The following is a 21,199-nucleotide window of genomic DNA, read 5'->3' on the forward strand; positions in this document are numbered from 1 at the left end:
TCCCTTTGGCCTCTTCACGGTGCCAAGAGTCTTCACAAAAGGAATGTCTGTCATAGCGGCCTCAGTCCGCCGACATCACGTATAAGTCTTCTCATACCTTGACAACTGGTTCATTCGAGGTCCCTTCGAGATGCAAGTGCGACATCATGTGCGTCTCGTCAGGGGACTGTTCGAGCAACTCGGCCTTCTGCTCAACACCGATAAGTCCACTCTGGAGCCCACACAGAGAATAGACTTCATTGGGGTGATCCTAGACTCAAATCTCACCAGGGTGTGATTACCACAGCCCTGCTTTCAGGCAATGATGGCCATAATTCAAGGCCTCCACAGCTTCCCGACCTCGACAGTTTGCACGTGCCTCGCTCTCCTAGGCCACATGGCCTCGTGCACTTTCGTGATCAGACATGCCAGACTACGCCTCTGTCCACTTCAGACCTGGCTCTCCTCAGTGTACCGGCCTGGCCGAGACAGCTTGGACACAATTCTCACTGTGCCGAAGGACATCTTAGCCTCACTGAATTGGTGGCTGAACCCCAGCCTTGTCTGCAAGGGGATACCATTCCATGCCCCACAGCCTTCACTAGCCCTGACCACGGACGTGTCATCTCTTGGCTGGGGTGCCCACCTCGCGGGACTCTGCGCGCAGGAAGTAACCCTGCACATAAACGTGAGGGAACTGAGAGCAGTACGCCTCGCATGTCAAGTATTCTGCAAACATCTCCAAGGCCATTTTGTTACAGGCTTCACAGATAACACAACAGCCATGTCTTACATCAACAAGCAAGGTGGAGCGTGGTCCTCCCTCCTTTGTCAGGAAGCCATACACCTCTGGGAGTTTTGTATAGCCCACTCTATCGATCTGATGGCGTCCTTTCTCCCAGGAGCCCAGAACACCTTGGCAGATAACCTCAACAGATCCTTCCTGGCTCACAAGTGGTCGATTCGCCCGGACGTTATCCATTCTCTTTTCAGGAAGTGGGGGTTTCCCCACATAGACCTCTTCGCCTCTCGCGAGAATCAGAAGTGCCATGTATTCTGCTCTCTTCAGGGACGCTGCCCGGGCTCCCTGTCGGACGCATTCCTGATAACTTGGAAGGACCATCTGCTCTATGCCTTTCCTCTGTTCCCACTGGTCCACAAGGTCCTTCTCAAGCTACACAGAGACAAGGCCCGCTTAATCCTGATCGCTCCAGCGTGGTCGAGACAGCATTGGTACACCACGCGCCTCGACCTGTCGGTGACCAAACCAATTCCCCTACCGCTGCGGTCAGACCTGATAACTCAGGAGCACAGCAGGCTACGCCATCCAGACCTGCAGTCTCTCCATCTCATGGCATGGATGCTGCATGGTTAACTCAGTCCGAGCTGTGTTGCTCCAGCTCAGTGCAACAAGTGCTCTTGGGTAGCAGGAAGCCCTCCACTAGGTCCACATACCTGGCCAGGTGGAAGCGCTTTTCCTGCTGGTGTGCCCAGAATGATGCTGTCTCTCTGCAGGCGCCAGTTCCTACCATCCTGGAGTATATCTGGTCCCTGAAGCAGCACGGCCTAGCAGTCTCATCCATCAAGGTACACCTGGCAGCTATTTCAGCCTTCCATCCAGGCGAGAGCGGATGCTCAGTCTTTTCTAATCCGATGGTCACCAGGTTCCTCAAGGGCTTGGAATGTTTGTACCATCAAGTCTGTCATCCAGCCCCTACATGGGACCTCAGCCTAGTTCTATCCAGGCTCTTCGGTGCTCCCTTTGAGCCAATGGCCACCTGCTCGCTGCTGTACCTTTCCTGGAAGACAGTGTTCCTCATCGCTATCACATCGGCGAGGCGTGTGTCGGAACTTCGGGCCCTCACGGCGGATCCCCTGTATACAGTGTTCCTCCCTAAGGTGGTGTCTGCCTTCCACGTTTACCAAGACATTTTCCTCCTGGTCTTCTTTCCGAAACTGCACGCATCATGTCGACAACAACAGCTGCATTCTCTGGATGTTCGTAGGGCTCTCGCTTTTTACATCGAGTGAACAAAGCCTTTTAGAAAGACACCTCAGCTGTTCGTTGTGGTTGCTGACCGGATGAAGGGCCTACCGGTCTCCTTGCAGCGAATTTCATCTTGGGTGACGTCATGCATCCGTGCGTGCTATGACTTGGGCTCATGTTTCGACTAGCCACCTCACCGCCCATTCCACCCGGGCTCAAGCTTCATCTACCGCCTTTCTGGCCCATGTACCCATCCAGGAGATCTGCAGGGCAGCGACTTGGTCGTCCGTGCACACCTTCGATTCCCACTATGCATTAGTGCAGCAGTCCAGAGATGATGCAGCATTTGGTTCAGCGGTACTTCATTCCGTGACATCTCACTCCGACCCCACCGCCTAGATAAGACTTGGGAGTCACCTAATTGGAATCGATATGAGCAAGCACTTGAAGAATAAAAGATGGTTACTCAGCTTTGTAACTGTTGTTCTTCAAGATGTGTTGCTCATATCCATTCCAAACCCGCCCTCCTTCCCCTCTGGCAGGAAGGAACTGAGGGAGCGATGGGTTGGCAGGGGTATATATTCGACGCTACAGGGGTGCCTCAGCCAACCCACCGAGTGTTGCTAGGGTAAAAATCTTCCACAACACATCTCAAAGAGCAACAGTTACAAAGGTGAGTAACCGTCTTTTTTTATTGAGTACAAAGCACCTATCAAAAATAGCAATAGTCTAGAGCACCCCAGATAGATATAGTTACACAAAGTCTGAGATGGTATCGAGTGGCAACAGCAGGGTTCCAGTGGCTGGCTTTCCTTCTAGGCACTGCGGAGATTCATTTCAATGTCTCCTTGCTTAGAAAATCCAAACTTCTCCAGAGTATTCTCTCTAACTAAACTTTTTATAGGTTTTTTCAAACAAAGCACATAACTCATAATGGCCCCTAATATGCTAGCTATTTTGCTAGGAACAGCAAATAATAATTCATTACTCTACTTATCAGCAAAGCAACTTCAGCAAGAAATTTTACAGACACAGGCTCCTGGACCAAGGTCAGCTCCCTTCCATTCTCATGCATGCCATTTTACTTTATCTATCCTTGTTAGTAACACTGCAGCTTGTGCAGCTTTTTTTGTTTGCTTAAGCAAGACCAAATTCTTCCTCTCTACGTGGTGTCCTCGCTTCCAGTTTATGGTGGTTAACTTTACAAGAAGGCTGCGGGTTATGGCAAGTGCAGGTTATGTTAAGTCCAGTTCTTTCGTAACAGGGCTCCCTTGATGCAGCGCTCCTTGGATGCGGCTGGTGCTGCAGCCAGGTCCATCTCCACTGCGATCGTAATGCAATGAGCATCTTGGCTTTCCTAGGGAAATGCAGAATACTGTTGAAGATCTCCATTGTGAGAGCCATTAATTGTTTTCCAAGTCTACACATGACTCCCTTCACACGTTGAATGACCGAAGACCAAACACAGATCCTTTTAGGTCTATACACTAACATATAAAAGAAAATTTAGCAAGTCACAGTCAGCACAAAGATCTTGCTCAGCCCATTTTTCCACCTTCCGTAGGCCACCCAAGCCAGGGGCCAGGAGGCCTAAATATTCAGAAAGGAAGCCAGCAGCTGCCACAGCTTCTTCATCCCAACCTTCCATGTAGTCCAAGCACCAGTTTTGATGGCTTTGTCAAAAGTCTAACTCGCACCCACTTGAAAAGGACTCACTGTTGCACTATCCTATCCTCCTCCTCCCCTTTTCAGCCTGCATGGGAGACCATAACATCCAACAGATGGGTGTTGGAGGCCATTACATCTGGTTATACTATCTGTCCCATCTCCATCCCCTGTCCCTCTTCAAAACCCATCTCATGGTCAATTGTTGAGACAGGAAGTTGCCTCGCTGTTATGTTTAGGGGCCATGGAACCAGTTCCAGTTCAGCTCAAGGGAAAGAGATGCTACTTCAAGTACTTTCTGGTCCCCAAAAAGAATGGGGATGGAAGTCAGTATTACATCTCAGATGCATGAACAACTGTGTGAAACAGCAGAAATTCAGGATGGTAACCCTTGCAGCTATAGTTCCCTCCCTCGATTCTAGGAATTGGTTTGTGACTCTCAACTTTCAAGACATGTATTTTCATGTGGCAATTCATCCCTCTTACAAGATATTTCTTCACATCATAATCATACGCGACCACTATTTGCACCATGTGCTCCCCTTCAGCTTTTCCTCTGCCCCAAGGGTATTCTCATAGATCCTCGCAGTCATAGATCCCCACCTTCATCGCCTGGCGATAATGGTCTTCTCTTATCTTGACAATTTGTTGATCGGGGCTGATAATATCAAGGGGTATTATCAGCAGTATAAGCTGTGAGGACACTATTCCACACTTTGGGCCCTCGACTCATTCTCAAGAAGTCAGTTTTGACACCAGTACAGCAGATAGATGTCAGAGGAGCTTCTCTAGATGTGTTAACAGCCACGGCTTACCTCTCTATGGACAGGTTTTTCACCCTGCAGAATCTCATCTCATTTTAGCCTTCAAATCTCAGTAAAAAATTGTCTTCAACTGTTAGGGCACATGGCAGTTTGCATCTTTGTATCCCAACATGCCAAATTATATCTTCAGTGCATCCAGGAATGGGTCAGGACAGTTTGTATGCCATACAAGCAGAGCCTGGACAAGCCCCTGTTTCCCAATAGGTTCTGCAGTCATTCAGCTGGTAAAAGGACACTCACAGCTCTCAACTCTAGAAAACTAATGTGAAAAAACTGCTCTCAGAATGACTACTTGCCCTGGATTGTGTGACCCCCCAAATATGCCCCCCATCTCAAGAGTGGTGTGTCTGATGTAACGTTGATAGTGGGAGGATCTTGAACAAACAGGACTCCTGAACACCCCTTCAAACCATTAGCTACATGTTCACTTCTTCGCCTTTCCACAAAGACAGTCTTCTTGGTGGCCATCACTTCCATCCACACAATCCAAGAGCTCGGGACTTTAATGGCAGATCCCCCTTTATAGTGTTTTTCAAAGAATCATCATAGCCACATCCAAACAAAGATGATGCCTCTGGTGTCTTCCTAATTTCATATAAACCAGACCATTCATCCCCATTTTTTCCCTCAAAATCACATCAGACTCGATAGGAATCTGCCTTCCATATGTTAGATGTCAGAAGCCTAAGGACATCAGCCTTTCATCTTAATAGAACCAAACCTTTCCAGAATACCCCTAGACTGTTTGTTTCAGTTACAGACAGCTCCAAGGGACCCATAATTTCCAACCAGAGGCTCTCAAGATGGATCTTTGGGTGTGTTATTTCTTGTTACGACTCTGTTCAGCCCCGTTTGAGAGGGTTAGCCCACTCTACAAGATCACAAACTACTTCTATGGCATTATTTAAGAATGTTTGAGTTCTTGAGATTCGCAGACCTACAACCTGGACTTCAGTACATACTTTCTCCAACAATTATGCTGTGGTTCATGCCACTAGATCGGATGCTGCGGTTGGCAATGCATTTCTGTCTTGAGTACTAGATTCTGTTTCAGAACTCCCTCCTCTCTGTGGGATTAGTGCTTGGCAGTCATCTGAAGTGGAGCAGCCATATGGACATTACTTGAAGAAGGAGCAGTTACTCATCTTGTGCAGTAACTGGAGCTCATTGAGATGTGCTCTCCTACCCATCCTCCTTCCTCTCTGCTTTGGAGTTTTGGCCAGGGATGGTGTCCCTAGCCTCTGTTTGCCAGATGCTGGGAATGAGCAACAGGGGATGGATCACTTGATGATTACCAGTTCGGTTCATTCCCTCTGGGGCACTGGCATTGGCCACTGTTGGAAGACAGGATACTGGGCTAGATGGACCTTTGGTCTGACCCAGTATGGCCATTCTTATGTTCTCTTGTGGGACTTTGTGGTAGAGAAGGAACTGAGGGCGCAAGAATGGGTAGGTGAATGTATAGGCCCAACAGGCACTGCTACCAGAAATCTCCAATCAAGGCACACCTGAAGTGAAGTCCCGATAGGGACACACATCTTGAAGAACTCCAGTTGTTGCACAAGGTGAGTAACCTCGTCTTGATATTTCAGACCTGCTATTTCTTTGTTAAATCATATTCAGTGCAAGCCACTTTGCTGGACCTATTGGCAGCCCTTAGGGGAGGACATTTAGTTGGTGTTGGCCCTGCTTTGAGCAGGGATGGGACCAGATGCCTCCTGAGGTCCCTTCCAACTCTGATATTCTATGACATTGCATTGCCATGAGAGATGCAGGATGTCAGAGAAAGGAGGGGAGCTGTACCATTGCAGGGTAAGGCAGTGGGCCAGAGAGAACGGAAGGAGCAAGGAGGACCTTAAAAGACTCTGGAGAACTGCTCAGAAATGCTTGCAAATTACGTCCTCCTGAACAGCTTAAGCAAATTGCTCAAGCCCCAGTAAAAGTCGGTTTAATTTAGCAAAACATGTTGTCAGGATAATCAGACAAAAACTGCCTTAGGCAGAATTACCTGCTGAATTCATTCTCAAACATTTAATTTACATATTACACAAGTACCTCTTATCAGTAAAAGTCTACAGTAAGTCTGAGCTCTAACCTGCACAAAAGCTAACCACGCTTCCCCCCACCCCCATATGTCTTTCTGTTCTAGGGTCTCCTTTTATTAATGCAATTATTCACAAAGGATTTGATGAAAGACATGCATACATTGGAGGGATGTTTGGAGCTGGAATTTACTTTGCAGAGAACTCCTCAAAAAGTAACCAGTATGTGTATGGAATTGGGGGAGGGACCGGCTGCCCAACACACAAAGACAGGTCCTGTTACATTTGTCACAGGTAAGTTTCCAATGGATTTGCCCACAGGGAAAACACACCACTTCACTCTCCTTTATACTTTATAGCTCTGGCACAGGATATGCTTCAAAGACTAGCCACTTGGGCTTGGACATAGCCTGAAAAATCAGTTTATACACTTTATCAAGGCTGAACAGAAAGGGTCCCAGCAAGCCCTAGAAAGGATTTGAACATTACATCTAGACATTGAGTTTACAGGGAGTATAAATAAAACAGAATGATGGCTTATGAATAAGGGTTGAAATATCAGGATTGAAACTGAGTAGATTATAGCAAATAATAGTGATTGGATTCCAAGCAATCTTTAAAGTTGCTTATGCCTCCCTATAGTGACTTCTGCTGGCAGAACAAAACTGGGATGCCAAGAACTGGATTTATTGCAGCTTGACCTAAGAGCAGGGTTTTTGTAGAGAGCAAATATTCATAGATTTTGTGGATGTCAAGGCCTTGCTTGTCAATGAAGTACATCAAAAAGCTCTGCAGCGGTTCATAGGCTAGTGGCTTAGCCTTTCTCTCTCTCTGAACCAGTCATTGGGTGACGACAATACAGTTTAAAATAAATTATAACATAAATCATCACAGCCTGCATTTTACCAGCTGTACTGTATGTCCACATGCACCGTTTTTATGAAGGTTTTCCTTTCATTTGTGTTTTTCATTTTTAAAAATGTATTCTTAATTTCCTTATTTGAAGGCTCAGGGAAATGGATTTTGATAACTTAAACAAGTTCCTAAATTTTGAAGTCATTCTTAAGGTTTACAGTAGTCTCATAGACTTTAAGGTCAGAAGGGACCATTATGATCTTCTAGTCTGACCTCCTGCTCCCAGTAAGATCTGATTTGTGTGTTGTTTGTTTTTCTCTTAGACAAATGCTTTTCTGCAGAGTCACTCTTGGAAAATCCTTTCTGCAGTTCAGTACAATGAAAATGGCTCATGCTCCTCCTGGACATCATTCTGTAATTGGCAGACCAAGCGTGAATGGACTTGCATATGCTGAATATGTTATCTACAGAGGAGAGCAGGTATGTCGATTATAAATAGGGCCTTTCATTTTCAGTTTTTATTTTATTTAATTTTGCCCAGAAATTTCAGTGTTATCACTACCACAAAAACATGTGAAAATCAGTGCAAAAAACTGTTAATTTTTCTGGATAGATATCAGTGTTTATTTTGGTGAACAGAAAGACGGGGAAAAAGTATTCAGTAGATTAATGCTTTGAATTCCGCTCATCAGTGTGGTTTGCTGCAGAACTAAAACAGAACTCAGAACACAGGGCCACCTCTGAGTTTAAGAAAACAATATCTTTCTAATCGCCACATAAAACTTTTCATTTGAGTAAACATTTTACTGTTGTAGACTTAGAACTACTAGCCTATAAATATTTACATTTAATAATTGAGCCCCACCACTTGCAGCACATACAGTCAACTTCATCCTTTTCCCCTGTTTTTGTTTTTTTTTAAATTTTCTTCTACTCATGTTCTGAAACGTGTTCTGAGACAGATTTTTGTTTTCATCCCATTTTAGTGTGTTAAATCTTAAAACTGTTATCTGCTAGTAGCTTGAAATGTGTACGTGGTGGGCATGAGATTCATCAGTACGTTCAGACGCGCACGCACTTCAGAGCTTGCATGCGTGCCTGTTTATTTGTTGTGTGTAATACATAGCCATCCGTCAACAGGCAGCTTTGCATATACACCCAGACTAATGTATTATCATCCTAATAAAACAAGTTATTGTTTATATATTTGAATGATACAAAAGTATGGTGAAAATTGGAAAAAAGCTGAATAATTCTTTTTGTGAAACCCAGGAATTTTTTGGTAAAAATCAGTTTAAACTGAAAACAAAGGGGCCTAATTATAAAGCATCAGAATAATGGGATGTGCAAAATTTGTAGTCAGTATAGCCATGTCATATCATAGATTATTAGGGTTGGAAGGGATCTTGAGATCATCTAGTCTAAGCCCCTGCTCAAAGCAGGGCCAATCCCCAAATGGCCCCCTTAAGGACTGAACTCACAACCCTGGATTTAGTAGGCCAATGCTCAAACCACTGAGCTATCCCTCCCCCCAACAGGTACTGTGTGCTTGTCTGATAACAATCCAGATACAGTTCTCAAATTATGTACCAGTCAGGGCTCTACAAGTTACTTGAATACATAGTGGTGGCCAGGTCCCCAGCTGGTGTAAATCAGCATAGCCCCCATTGACTTCAGTGGTGCTACACAGTTCTACACAGATGAGGATCTGGCCTTTGTGTATAATCGCCTTCTGTCTGGTGCTACTAAACAAGAGCCTCTTAAAATATGTGGTTGGCCTTGGTAGCCACAGCCGGGGGCACTGATTCTCCATGGCCTTGGCTCTGTTGCAGGGAAGGCAGACTAATTTCAAAACCTTTTCTGGTCGTTAGTGGAGACAGCTGTGTCTTATTCCATAGGTTCTAGTTAGTAGTTCCATTGACTGTTGCTGCAAAGTATACAGTTGCCATCCAAAAAGGGAGCAGAGGAGATTCCTAATGTGGCTAAACTTAGTCTGACCTTTGTGCCAGCATAAGTAGTATTCAAGACTTGTTCTGAATAAAAACAGTTCAGATAAGACATTTGCCCTGGGAATAAAACTTTCCATTTACTGTGAGCACCTGCAGGAAGGTTGTCCCCCAAGTCTACGGCTCAGAGGAAGCCGTGAAGTTCCAGAATGCTGTATCCTGGAGCAACACAGCCAGTGCAGTGCTGTGCCACAAGGACCTGCAATGAGGGACTGGCAGGGCAGTTATATTATGTGCTCAGTGCCCATTCAGTCGTTCCTTTACTCTTAAAATGTTTGCAGGTTACAAAACAGATCACCAGCCAGCACTTAGTAAGGGCTGCTGACCTGGCCAGTATTACAATCTGTATTCTGTTATGCTCTTGGGCGAGGTGCAGATGGGAACTTACCCATGGTATTAACAAGGGAAGTTTGGCTGTTCGGCATGCAGTGGTAATGCCCACATGGAGCAAACTCCTTTTTATTAAGACTTGTTGTCTCATTTCAGGAGGGCCCTGGATGTTTGAAAGTTTGGAACCATATGTGTATTAGTGCTCTGCACCCAGCAGCTCCCATTGTTCTCAGTGCTAAACACTGGAAAATCTGGCTCTTACGAGCTCTTGCTGCAGTGCCCCCACTGGCATAAACATCTAGTTCTCCTACTGCTTTCCTCTCTGCTCTCCTTCTCTGGTAGCTATGCTCAAGAGTTCTGCTGCTGTGAATAACGGGGGAGGTGAGGAGAGCACATATATAGTCCTTCCTACTGAGAAATCTCATTGATCTCTACAGATATCAAGGGAAAGCTAAAAAGCAAAGAGGGAGAGCCGATGGGAGGAGGAAGATGTTTATATTGAAACATTAGTGTTACAGTGATAGACATGTAATAGCCTCTATGGTCTGACATCCTTTTGTAAGGGACTGGGGCACAGGAGGTCACAGCTGCACTGGGGTCTGTACACCAGAAATGATAGTTGCTGAGCAGGAGTCGAAGGAATCACAAGAGCCAGATTCAGTAACCTAGAGTCAGGATAAGAGTTGGAGTTGGAGACCAGCGGTCAGAGGTAGTACCAGGCTGGAGTCAGGGGGCAAGAGTCAGGAGCAGATTCAGGCTGTAATTGGAGACCGGAGGTCTGGTGAAAAGGCAAAGTCTGGAGTTGCAGCAGGCCAAAGTCTGTGTGGTTGCCCAGACAACTTCCTGTAACAAGCCTGGGCTTTAATAGGGGACTTGGCCAATCAGAGGGCCACAGGGTACTATCACTCTGGCTGCCTTAGGTGGTGCTTCCTGCTGCAGAGTTTCCTGCACAGAGTTACCCTCCACAGAGTTTCCTGGCCATAGCTCTCCATAGCCTCCTGGTGGCTCTGTGGGGAATGTCAGCCATCCCAGGCTCTGCAGACCCAAGTTCTACTCCATGGACCCTTACACCTTTGTAGTACTTCAGCAATGCAAAATAAATGAAGGGTGAAATTGTAATGTACTGTCCATATCCTTCAGAAAAGCATTGGTTTGTTTCTCTCCTTATTTTCAGGCTTACCCAGAATATCTCATCACATACCAGATCATGAAACCAGAAGCTCCCTCACAAACTGCAACAGCAGCAGAGCAGAAGACCTAGTAAATATAGAGTGGTGACGCAAAATATGATTTAAATCTTGGACTGGATGACATTTTGTTTCAGAAAATCAATATCATATAAAATTCTTGACACCCTGGAAATAAGCTGTATGTCTTTTATAAAGCATTACTATATTGACAAGCATCGTACGAGTAACTGCTACATACTCAACTGCTACTGTTCCTTTGGAGGAAATGTTTACAAGGGACTGCTGCCTTTTTACAACATATCTCAGGCTCATTCTCACCGCAGTTACCACGTGTAAAACAACATTACATTGATCTAGACTTTGGGAACATTATGCTACAAGCAGAAAACATTACCAGTACAGCTCCGTATGTTAAAATTTCACAGACTACTGTTCTCTATTTACAGATAAATTGCATTAAACCCATAATTTCTTTTCAGCACACAAAATTCAACTTATTGTTTAGAGAGATCTTAGTCAACTATTTATTTTACTTCTTTTGTATTCTGAAATTGAGCCGGAACCTTCTTAAAGATATTTTGCACAAAGTCAAGTTGGCTAAAATCATTAACAATGCAATATGAGTTTCCTATCCAAGAAGGAGCTAAGTCCAGTTCTTCAGCTTAGGGGGGTTTTGCACTTTTATGAGCAAACATTGCTACAGGCATAACTTTAGGGTGGAAACAAATCAAGTTTCAATTTGCTGCTTACTCTGTCAGTTTTCTGGGGGAAGTATTAGTGAGCTTCGTGAACTTCATAAAGCTGCCTCTTGTGCTTGGTAAAACTTCATGAAACAGGTCAGTGCCCTGTGCTAACTAAAATATAAATATCACTTTATGAATGAAAGGTTTAAAAGACTGCTAAAGTACAATGCAGACTGTGAAACGTTCTCAAGTGACAGTGGCATATAATTCAAAAGAAGCAACTCTGCAAAGGGATGAAAATTAGTGGGTAAAAAGCCAGAATATTGTGTGCAGCAGTATAAAGTGCAGTTCCTTAAAGACACACCCAAAAACTGGCTAATTTAAAGCAACAAAAATGGATTATATTATGTTGAGTTCGTGTCATATCTTCATGCACAACATCACAATTGAAGTGCATGCATGATGTACAGAAAAGATACAAACATTTATTTCCACTGGTGTATAATTGTTTTAATCAAGTGGGGACTGGGTTTATATGAGAACAAATCCAGGCTTTGTCCTTTCTAATCATCCTCCTACAATGTTTTGTTTTTATTTTGTCTGGGTAGAGGAAGGTTACTTTCAAACACTGCTTAGCATAATATAAAATGGTTTCAAATGTCCAATACCAACGGTGTAAATTTAACCAAAAAAAAATCTTGACTTCCTTTTGCAACTTTAAATTTAGAAAGACAGAGGAAGTTGAAAATAAAACCATTTTAAGATTCTTTTTGAATAGGCTGTATTAGCAAGAGACATAGCAGCATTTATTGTGCAATGACTTTGGAAAATATGTGTCTGAGAGAGCTACGCTTTTTACAGGTGCATAACAGCCAGCGATGTTAAATTGTTCGTTACAATTCTTGCATTAATGCCTTTTACCTCCAGAAAGCATTGAAATGACAGGTTAGTGTATTGCCTTTAGTTTACAAAATAAAAGAATTTATCTACTTGCAGAAATCTGCGAATAAAACAATAAAAAAAAAATCCAAACAGAGATTTTCAGTATAAAAACAGAAGAAATTCTGCAGAGAGATTCTTGTGGAGAACAAATGTTACCACTTGTAAAATTGGTAATTTGAGGCAGACTTGCTGAACTGCACACCATCTTTTGCAGTATACCTAGAGAAAAGGTTAGAAGCAGCAGTTCCAATAAACATCAAACTTCTCTTTGTTTTGCTTAAGTCTCCTGTGCCAGCACTGGACATATGGTTCTGAGTTTGGTTTTGTGACTCTAATATGCTTCCTCAGTCCAAACCAGAAGTAAGATCCAGCTGTCCCTTTTAATTAAATTTCATTGACTCAAGTTGGGTGTTTGTGTTTTGGCTACTTGTTTAATAGTGTTAGAATTCAAATGATAACAACTAGGCTTTGAAGTTTTGTATTCATTTAGAGGGCTTTTTATTTTTATGTTATTTAGTTAATCGGGTTGGGGATGTGCCATCTGCAGCTGTTAAAATGCATATTACCTGCCATCTCCCATTAGACATAGTTTTAAATGGTAACACAGTTGTGCATCTTAGTTAAGCAAAACAGTTAACATGGGTGTAGAAGTTCAAAGCTTTACAGCTTTAAAAACAACCCTATGCCTGATTCTGTTGTTGTTTGTTGTTTCCAATGTACTAATTGAACTAATGGCTGCTCTAGGATTCATCTGGAGCTCTAAACTTATAGAAGACAAAAATGTGGTCCAATATCTTTTAACTGCCAGTGTTATGTATCTGATGTTCTGTGCAGAGTAAAGGTGCTGTGTGAGGAAATCATTTGCAGTGGTTTTTGTCTTGTAAATCACTTGATTTCGTAACTCTTCATAGCCAAAAGTTGAAGAATGCGCGTGCCTAGTGCACCTGCTAAAAGTCATTCACATATCACAGAAGCCTAATATGGTTCTCGCCAAAAGAATAAGTAGATCCTCAGCTGTTGTACATTGTCAGAGTTCCACTGACAGCACTTGACACCAGCTGAGGATCCATCCCCAAATGTCCAACCCTCTGGGCTCATCTTCACTACTAGGGTAAGTCAAGCTAAGTTACGTTACTCCAACTACGTGAACATAGCTGGAGTCAACATAGCTCCGGTCGACTTACCCCAGTGTCTTCACTATGTTGTGTCAACGGGAGATGCTCTACGGTTGACTTCCCTTACTCTTCTCGGGGAGCTGGAGTACCACGGTTGTCCAGAGAGTGCTCTGCCATTGATTTAGCGGGTCTTCACTAGACCCCCTAAATTGACCCTTGCTGATCACTTGCAGCAACGTTGATCTCCCCATAGTGAAGACCAGCCCTCACAGTTGCTTTCCTGAGAGTAAGCACTAAAACAGCTTGCCATGTTTCTGGTGGAGGAGCCAAACGCTGTGATTGGAAGGAAAGCCCTTTACAAAAGGCATTAGCCAAGCAACTTAATTTCATGTCTCTTAATTCTTTAAAATAGCACCCAGATGCTTGAGCCTCAAATGTGGCCCATTTACCTACTCACATGGCCCTAACGAGAAGCCTCATTGCTCCCAAAAGAGGGCTGCAAATGTCTCAATGTCAGTGTGTTTGTCACTGAGCAAACCCATTCTCAGCTCAGCCAGAACACTGCGTGTCTGAACTTCTGACACCCAGCGGAGGCATGTTAGAAATTCAGAGTTCAGGGCATGTAACTGGGTTACCCAGATGAAGAACAGCCTGAGCCTGGCCACTCCATCAGCTGTGCATGTGCACCTTCCATTGGTGATAGTGGGAATTGTGCATGCTCAGCTGGCAGAACAACCTGGCCCAAGATGTTCAGACCTCTTTCTGGAATGCGCTCAACACTTACAGAGCCTGTACTCCCACTGCGTGGGGAAAATGGAAGAGGTCAGACTTCAGGGCTGTCAACCTTTAGCATTAACCCTTTTGAGGCAATGCATTGTGAAACTTCTGGATCCGTTGTGACATGACCCTCAAAAATAAAACAACCACTTACGATGAAAGTGCCGATTTTACTCTCATTACTGTGTTTGTTTCAATGAGACAGATAAATTAGGTAACTAATGTACAATACTACAATATAATACTGCTGTCTTGAGTGCTGTAAACAAAAATTCTATTAGGATAAAACATATAAGAATACAATCCCTTAATAAGGTATCTTTCATTTTGATTTTTTGTGTCTGCTTATCTCTACATCCCAGCTCTATTGAAAACTATTACAAACTCTGCATATAATTTTCTCCATTTTGGAACACCATTGTTTTTGAATCCCTGAAACAAGAATGGTGTCTTTCTAAACTCCTCTGGACTGGTCACCCTCCTGGGATCAAATCCCCTTCCTACAGAGCAACCCCATCACTGTATGTGGCAGAAGCTCATTCATTGTTTTACTTATGGACTTGTACTTTTGTTGTTCAGTACTAGTTGGGATAATCCTAATTTAAAATTCTGTGTTTAAACAGAATCGTGAAACTCTTTTCTGTCAACACTGGTGAGAATGGAAGCAAATGCAGAAGAAGCACTTGATGTCTGAAGATGAACTGCTGTTGGAGAAAAGAATTCCCACTCACTCCCAGTGCAAGGATCCTAAGAGTCTCTCCGCTGGAGATCGCAGGCAGGGAGAGTGTTTGCTTCCAATGGGAGTGTGAAGCCTTGCTGGATGCCAAAGCTTCATACAACCATGTGATCTGACAGATGCTGCAAGGAAGCTGCCCATATAGGGCATTGTTCCTGATGCTGTAATTCCAGTTGTGCCAACTGCAGGCCATTGTAGCTTGCTATAAAAATCATGGACAGCAGTGTGTACATAATTCCTTATTTTAATCTAGAATTCACATACGATTGCTAACAAAATGTCACCCAAGTTTGCCTGTAACCAAATTTGTACACATTATGGAAAAAATAAAGGGCACTGAACAAGACAGTCCAATTATTTGTATGCTCAATGAGAATTACCTGCAGTTGGGGTTTGGGCGAGAGCGGTTGTTGGGATCTGATCACTTTTTGCAGGAGATTTGTCGGCTTCCTTGCTGTTGAGCATCAGTGTACCCACGTACAAGTGCGCCCACAGCTCAGAAATCCAGCACATAAAGTATCTGACCAATGTCTCAAGCCATTTTTAAAACAACGCTTCAATTGTACTGGGTAAGAAGTTGGTTAATAGAGATTCATACACCATATCCTAACCATGGCTTGTAGAGCAAGTGACTTTTGCAGTGACATAAGAACAGATGTGACCAGTGTTCTTGTTCCTCTTGAGTATGGCTCCTTCCCATCTCCTTTCTTCCCCTCCATCTGTCAACATCTAAACAGACTTAAAATTCAAGAATTCTGCTGTTCTTTGTTTCTGGACTCAAGTCTGCTAACCTAGATCTACGGATGTTTAAGGAGGTCGGCAGAAGGCACTCTGATGATATTTTAAAATTGAAAGGCTACAGAACAGTGAGGGAGAGATACTTTTCCCTACAAATCTGAACATATGGCATATAAGTAAAACTTACCAGCTCTGGGACGACATATCTGAAAAACTTCTGGAGAAAGATGAATGAGCCTCATGACTCAAGAGGTGATGAGGGGAGGCAAATGATGCATTTTACATGACATGAACAAGTATACCTGAGAGTGCGTATTATCTGATTGTTTTGATACATCTATCTGTCTCGCTGAATCTTTTGATGGCAATTTTTAGTGTTGGTTCCATTAATTACTGATGTCATGTGATTAGAGTATGTGATATGGTAATTTCAGTTTTTTACACGTGCAGAACTATCTTCAGCTTTGGGACCTAATAAAGGTGACACTGTTTTGCAGCAGGTCATTGGGCTTTGTGTATTGATCTCTGATCTCTCATAGAAGGAAATATTACAACATTATTGTGCTTTGGTTATAACCAGTTCTTGGTTCTAAGCCAGGAAGGAGATTGTTCAGGTCTGCTTCTGGCTCCACTATGTACCACAGCATCTAAGACTGGGCAGTGTCTTTGGTAGACCCCTGTATGGGGACTAAAAGTACATTGGGGCACCCATCATTAGCTTTACCAAGCCTTCCTTGAAACCAATAGAGCACTTGGAGCCAGTGGAGCACTTGGCCCAGCATTTCACAAGGTCTCAGTAAATACAGCTTTGATTCCTCCCATCTTGGAAGGAACATCTTCAACTAAAGGTTAAGCCACCCATCACCTACGCTTAGTGGTGTGAGAGGTTTGTTTTCTGGCCACATTGTGACTGCGATTTGTCACCTATTAGACTCTGTAGACAGTAGGATTGTGTGGGATTGGCTGAAATGCTCTGGCTGTACTAGCTCCCTGAAATTCATCGTATTTGCCTCTGGGGTCCAGAACTCTTCCCAATTTCCAGAAGTATTCCATGGGTGAGCCCCTTTCTGTGTCATGGTCACATAAGCAGTAAAACTCAACCTTACTGCTAAGCAGCAAGTGTTCCGTTCCATGTCTGGCTGCCATGATTATTCTTCCTGAACGGTTCAGTGTCTGTGTATAGACTGGACCCTCGGTAGAGTGTCTAGATGGTTCTTCCCTAATAGTATGCATTGACAAGGGTGGTCCTGCTAGTGACGGCAGGGGGCTGGACTCGATGACCTTTCAAGGTCCCTTCCAGTTCTAGGAGATTACTATATCTCCAATTATTTATTTATTTATTTATTTATTTTCATGCCCGTATAGATTGTGTGGTTACTAAAGCCTTGATGTATCCAGACCTGCAAACTTCCTTGCAGTGAATAGGTTTCTTACTCAGGCAGTTACATGATAGCTTTAATACCATGCTATAGCTGAGCCTCAGCAGGGCTCCTCGTGGGTCTAGCACGGTTTCTTGACACTAGGAACACCTGAGCCACAATGTCTCCGTACTTTCCAAGTGCCTTATTTTGTAAAACAGGAGGACCATGCCTTTACAGAGTTCCCTTATCACCTTCCTGCATCTTCAGTAATCGTCTTAAAGGGTATAAGGGATTCTTCACCTTGATTTCCAGCCATGCCCTGGTTTGTGATCTCACTGGGAGATGTGGTTCCACACAAAGGTACTGGAACTAAGAGCATTTCTCTGACTTGCAAGATTATTCTCACCTTCCTAGAATCTGATCTGTCTAACTTCTGATGAACAGCATAATGATGTATCATTTAAATCAACTTCTGTACCAGATGACTGGAGGATAGCTAATGTGACGCCAGTTCTTAAAAAGGGCTCCAGAGGTGATCCCAGCAATTACGGGCCTGGTAAGCCTGACTTTTGTACAAGGCAAATTGGTTGAAACTATAATAAAGAGCAATATTGTCAGACATATAGATGAACATAATTTGTTGAGGAAGAGTCAATGTGGTTTTAGTAAAGGGAAATCATGCTTCACCAATCTACTAGAATTCTTTGAGGGGGTCAACAACCATATGGACCAAGGGGAACCAGTGGATCTAGTGTACTTAGATTTTCAGAAGGCCTTTGACAAGGTCCCTCACCAAAGTCTCTTACACAAAGTAAGCTGCCACGGGATAAGAGGGAAGGTGCTCTCATGGATTGGTAACTGGCTAAAAGACAGGAAACAAAGGGTAGGAATAGATGGCCAGTTTTCAGAATGGAGAGAAATAGTGGTGTCCCCCAGGGGTCTGTTCTGAGACCAGTCCTATTCAACATATTCATAAATGATCTGGAAAAAGGAGTAAACTGAGGTGGCAAAATTTGCAGATGATACAAAATTACTAAAGATAGATAAAACCCAGGCAGACTGCAAAGAGCAACAAAAGGATCTCTAAACTGGATGACTGGGCAACAAAATGGCAGATTAAAATTCAGTGTTGATAAATGTAAAGTAATGCACATTGGAAAACATAATCCCAACTATACATATAAAATGATGGGGTCTAAATTAGCTGTTACCACTCAAGAAAGAGATCTTTGAGTCATTGTGGATAGTTCTCTGAAAACGTCCGCTCAATGTGCAGCGGCAGTCAGGCTAACAATGATGGGAATAATTAAGAAAGGGATCGATAATAGGACAGAAAATATCGTGTTGCCTATATATAAATCCATAGTACGTCCACTTCTTGAATACTGTATGCAGATGTGGTCGCCCCATCTCAAAAAAGATAGAATGGAATTGGAAAAGGTTCAGAAAAGGGCAACAAAAATGATTTAAGGGTATGGAATGGCTTCCATAAGAGGAGAGATTAATAAGACTGGGACTTTTCATCTTGGAAAAGAGATAGCTAAGGGCAAATATGATTGAGGTCTATAAAATCATGACTGGTGTAGAAAAAGTAGATAAGTGTTGTTTACTACTTCTCATAACACAAGAAGTAGGGGTCACCAAATGAAATTAATAGGCAGCAGTTTTAAAACAAAGGGAAGTATTTCTTCACACAATGCACAGTCAACTTGTGGAACTCTTCCCCAGAAGATAGCGTGAAGGCCAAGAACATAACAGGGTTCAAAAAAGAACTAGATAATTTCATGGATGATAGGTTCATCAATGGCTATTAGCCAGGATGGATAAGGATGGTGTCCCTAGCCACTGTTTGCCAGAAGCTGGGAATGAGTGACAGGGGATAGATCACTTGATTACCTGTTCTATTCATTCCCTCTGGGGCACCTGTCACTGGCCACTGTTGGAAGACAGGATACTGGGCTAGATGGAACTTTGGTCTGACCCAGTAGGGCCATTCTTATGTTCTTAATGCAAGCGCATTATAGACTCATAGACTCTAGGACTGGAAGGGACCTCGAGAGGTCATCGAGTCCAGTCCCCTGCCCTCATGGCAGGACCAAATACTGTCTAGACCATCCCTAATAGACATTTATCTAACCTACTCTTAAATATCTCCAGAGATGGAGATTCCACAACTTCCCTAGGCAATCTATTCCAGTGTTTAACTACCCTGACAGTTAGGAACTTTTTCCTAATGTCCAACCTAAATCTCCCTTGCTGCAGTTTAAGCCCATTGCTTCTTGTTCTATCATTGGAGGCTAAGGTGAATAAGTTTTCTCCCTCCTCCTGATGATACCCTTTTAGATACCTGAAAACTGCTATCATGTCCCCTCTCAGTCTTCTCTTTTCCAAACTAAACAAACCCAATTCATTCAGCCTTCCTTCATAGGTCATGTTCTCAAGACCTTTAATCATTCTTGTTGCTCTTCTCTGGACCCTCTCCAATTTCTCCACATCTTTCTTGAAATGTGGTGCCCAGAACTGGACGCAATACTCCAGTTGAGGCCTAACCAACGCAGAGTAAAGCGGAAGAATGACTTCTCGTGTCTTGTTTACAACACACCTGTTAATGCATCCCAGAATCATGTTTGCTTTTTTTGCAACAGTATCACACTGTTGACTCATATTAAGCTTGCGGTCTACTATGACCCCTAGATCTCTTTCTGCCATACTCCTTCCTAGACAGTCTCTTCCCATTCTGTCTGTGTGAAACTGATTGTTCCTTCCTAGGTGGAGCACTTTGCATTTATCTTTATTGAACTTCATCCTGTTTACAGACCATTTCTCCAATTTGTCCAGATCATTTTGAATTTTGACCCTGTCCTCCAAAGCAGTTGCAATCCCTCCCAGTTTGGTATGCAGACCACTCAAGAAGACTTTGCTCTGGTCAGTTTTGTTAGGGAAATTTCCTATTCAAAAAGTTCTGTATCCTCACTGCATGGATCCAATATCTCATTACCAGGGAAAGAAGAAGTATTGATAGAGTCTTTGAAAATAATGTTGAGTACAACCAGTACAAGTGCTTTTGCAAGGGAGGCCATCTTATCATATCTTGTTCTACAGGTGGAGTAAAGTATCAATGAACTCATTTCCCAACAGGAATCAGAACCATACATGAGCAGGTCCTAACATTAATATTGCATTTCTTTCCTGTACCACCAGGAACTTCTCTGTATGTTGCCCATGCATTTGTTTAATTCAGAAGTTTTTTAAATGTTTTTTAAAATAAATGTTGATTCAGACAAGGTTAGAGATGGGTATGATATTAATATCCATAAAGTCCTCCTTTCCAAACTATTGGGTCTCCTGCTTGTGAGATGGGGGGGGAGTCTCCACTCAGATTTGAGAATTTCTCTGGTCAGCATCTTGACTCCACATTGCTTGGCCTCTTGATTATAAGTGTTATGCTGAGGTCTAAAAGGCCCTAATGAAAAGCATGAGTGTTTTTGCTCAATCAAGACCTACTCTATGGCTTGAAATAGATCTCCCATCTGAGCAGCTCCTCAGTGAATAGGCCTGATAGTGTCCTCCTTCACTATTATTTTAGAATATTTAAATTAAGATGCCATTATTGATCGCCCAGATAGTTGTTCGGCTTGTATCTCAGTAACAATCTCCATTAATTTGTATCTTTAGAGAACAGGTAGTCCATCCCACATCTCCATCTAAGATGTCTGAGATTTCCGTCTCTTGCAGACCACTAGAATGTCTATATGTCCCTGGATCTCCTTTACATTCAGACAGGGCAGGTATCTTATTTTTGATTATTCAGAGAACTTTGTCATTATTTGTATCAGGCCAAAGCTTATCTATGGTTTTCCCCAATTCCTTGGAGAGATGGAGCAGACATGAGGAGCCAGTCCATCATGATCCAGAGGCTGGCTGTCTATTGCACTATGTTTCACAATTATTACCTGGCAGGGCTTCTGC

General features: G+C 43.3%; 1 protein-coding gene across 2 annotated transcripts in view; it reads left to right on the forward strand.

Moving 5' to 3' along the window:
* Positions 1-16,365, forward strand: part of TNKS (tankyrase) — a 290,704-nt gene extending 274,339 nt beyond the window's left edge. Inside the window, exons 25-28 of one of the 2 annotated variants that reach the window (XR_004000785.1) lie at positions 6,605-6,791; positions 7,676-7,832; positions 10,863-11,284; positions 15,019-16,365. Coding sequence is in view for 1 of the 2 variants with exons in the window: in XM_030565584.1 (XP_030421444.1) it covers positions 6,605-6,791; positions 7,676-7,832; positions 10,863-10,949 (431 nt within the window). In the remaining variant the exon portion in view is untranslated. Of the gene's footprint in view, positions 1-6,604; positions 6,792-7,675; positions 7,833-10,862; positions 13,364-15,018 lie in introns of those variants that run through there. The other variant, XM_030565584.1, reaches the window with a different exon arrangement.
* The last annotated feature ends 4,834 nt before the right edge of the window (positions 16,366-21,199 follow it).

This window comes from Gopherus evgoodei, chromosome 5 (genome assembly GCF_007399415.2).
Source record: "Gopherus evgoodei ecotype Sinaloan lineage chromosome 5, rGopEvg1_v1.p, whole genome shotgun sequence".
NCBI lineage: Eukaryota > Metazoa > Chordata > Testudines > Testudinidae > Gopherus > Gopherus evgoodei.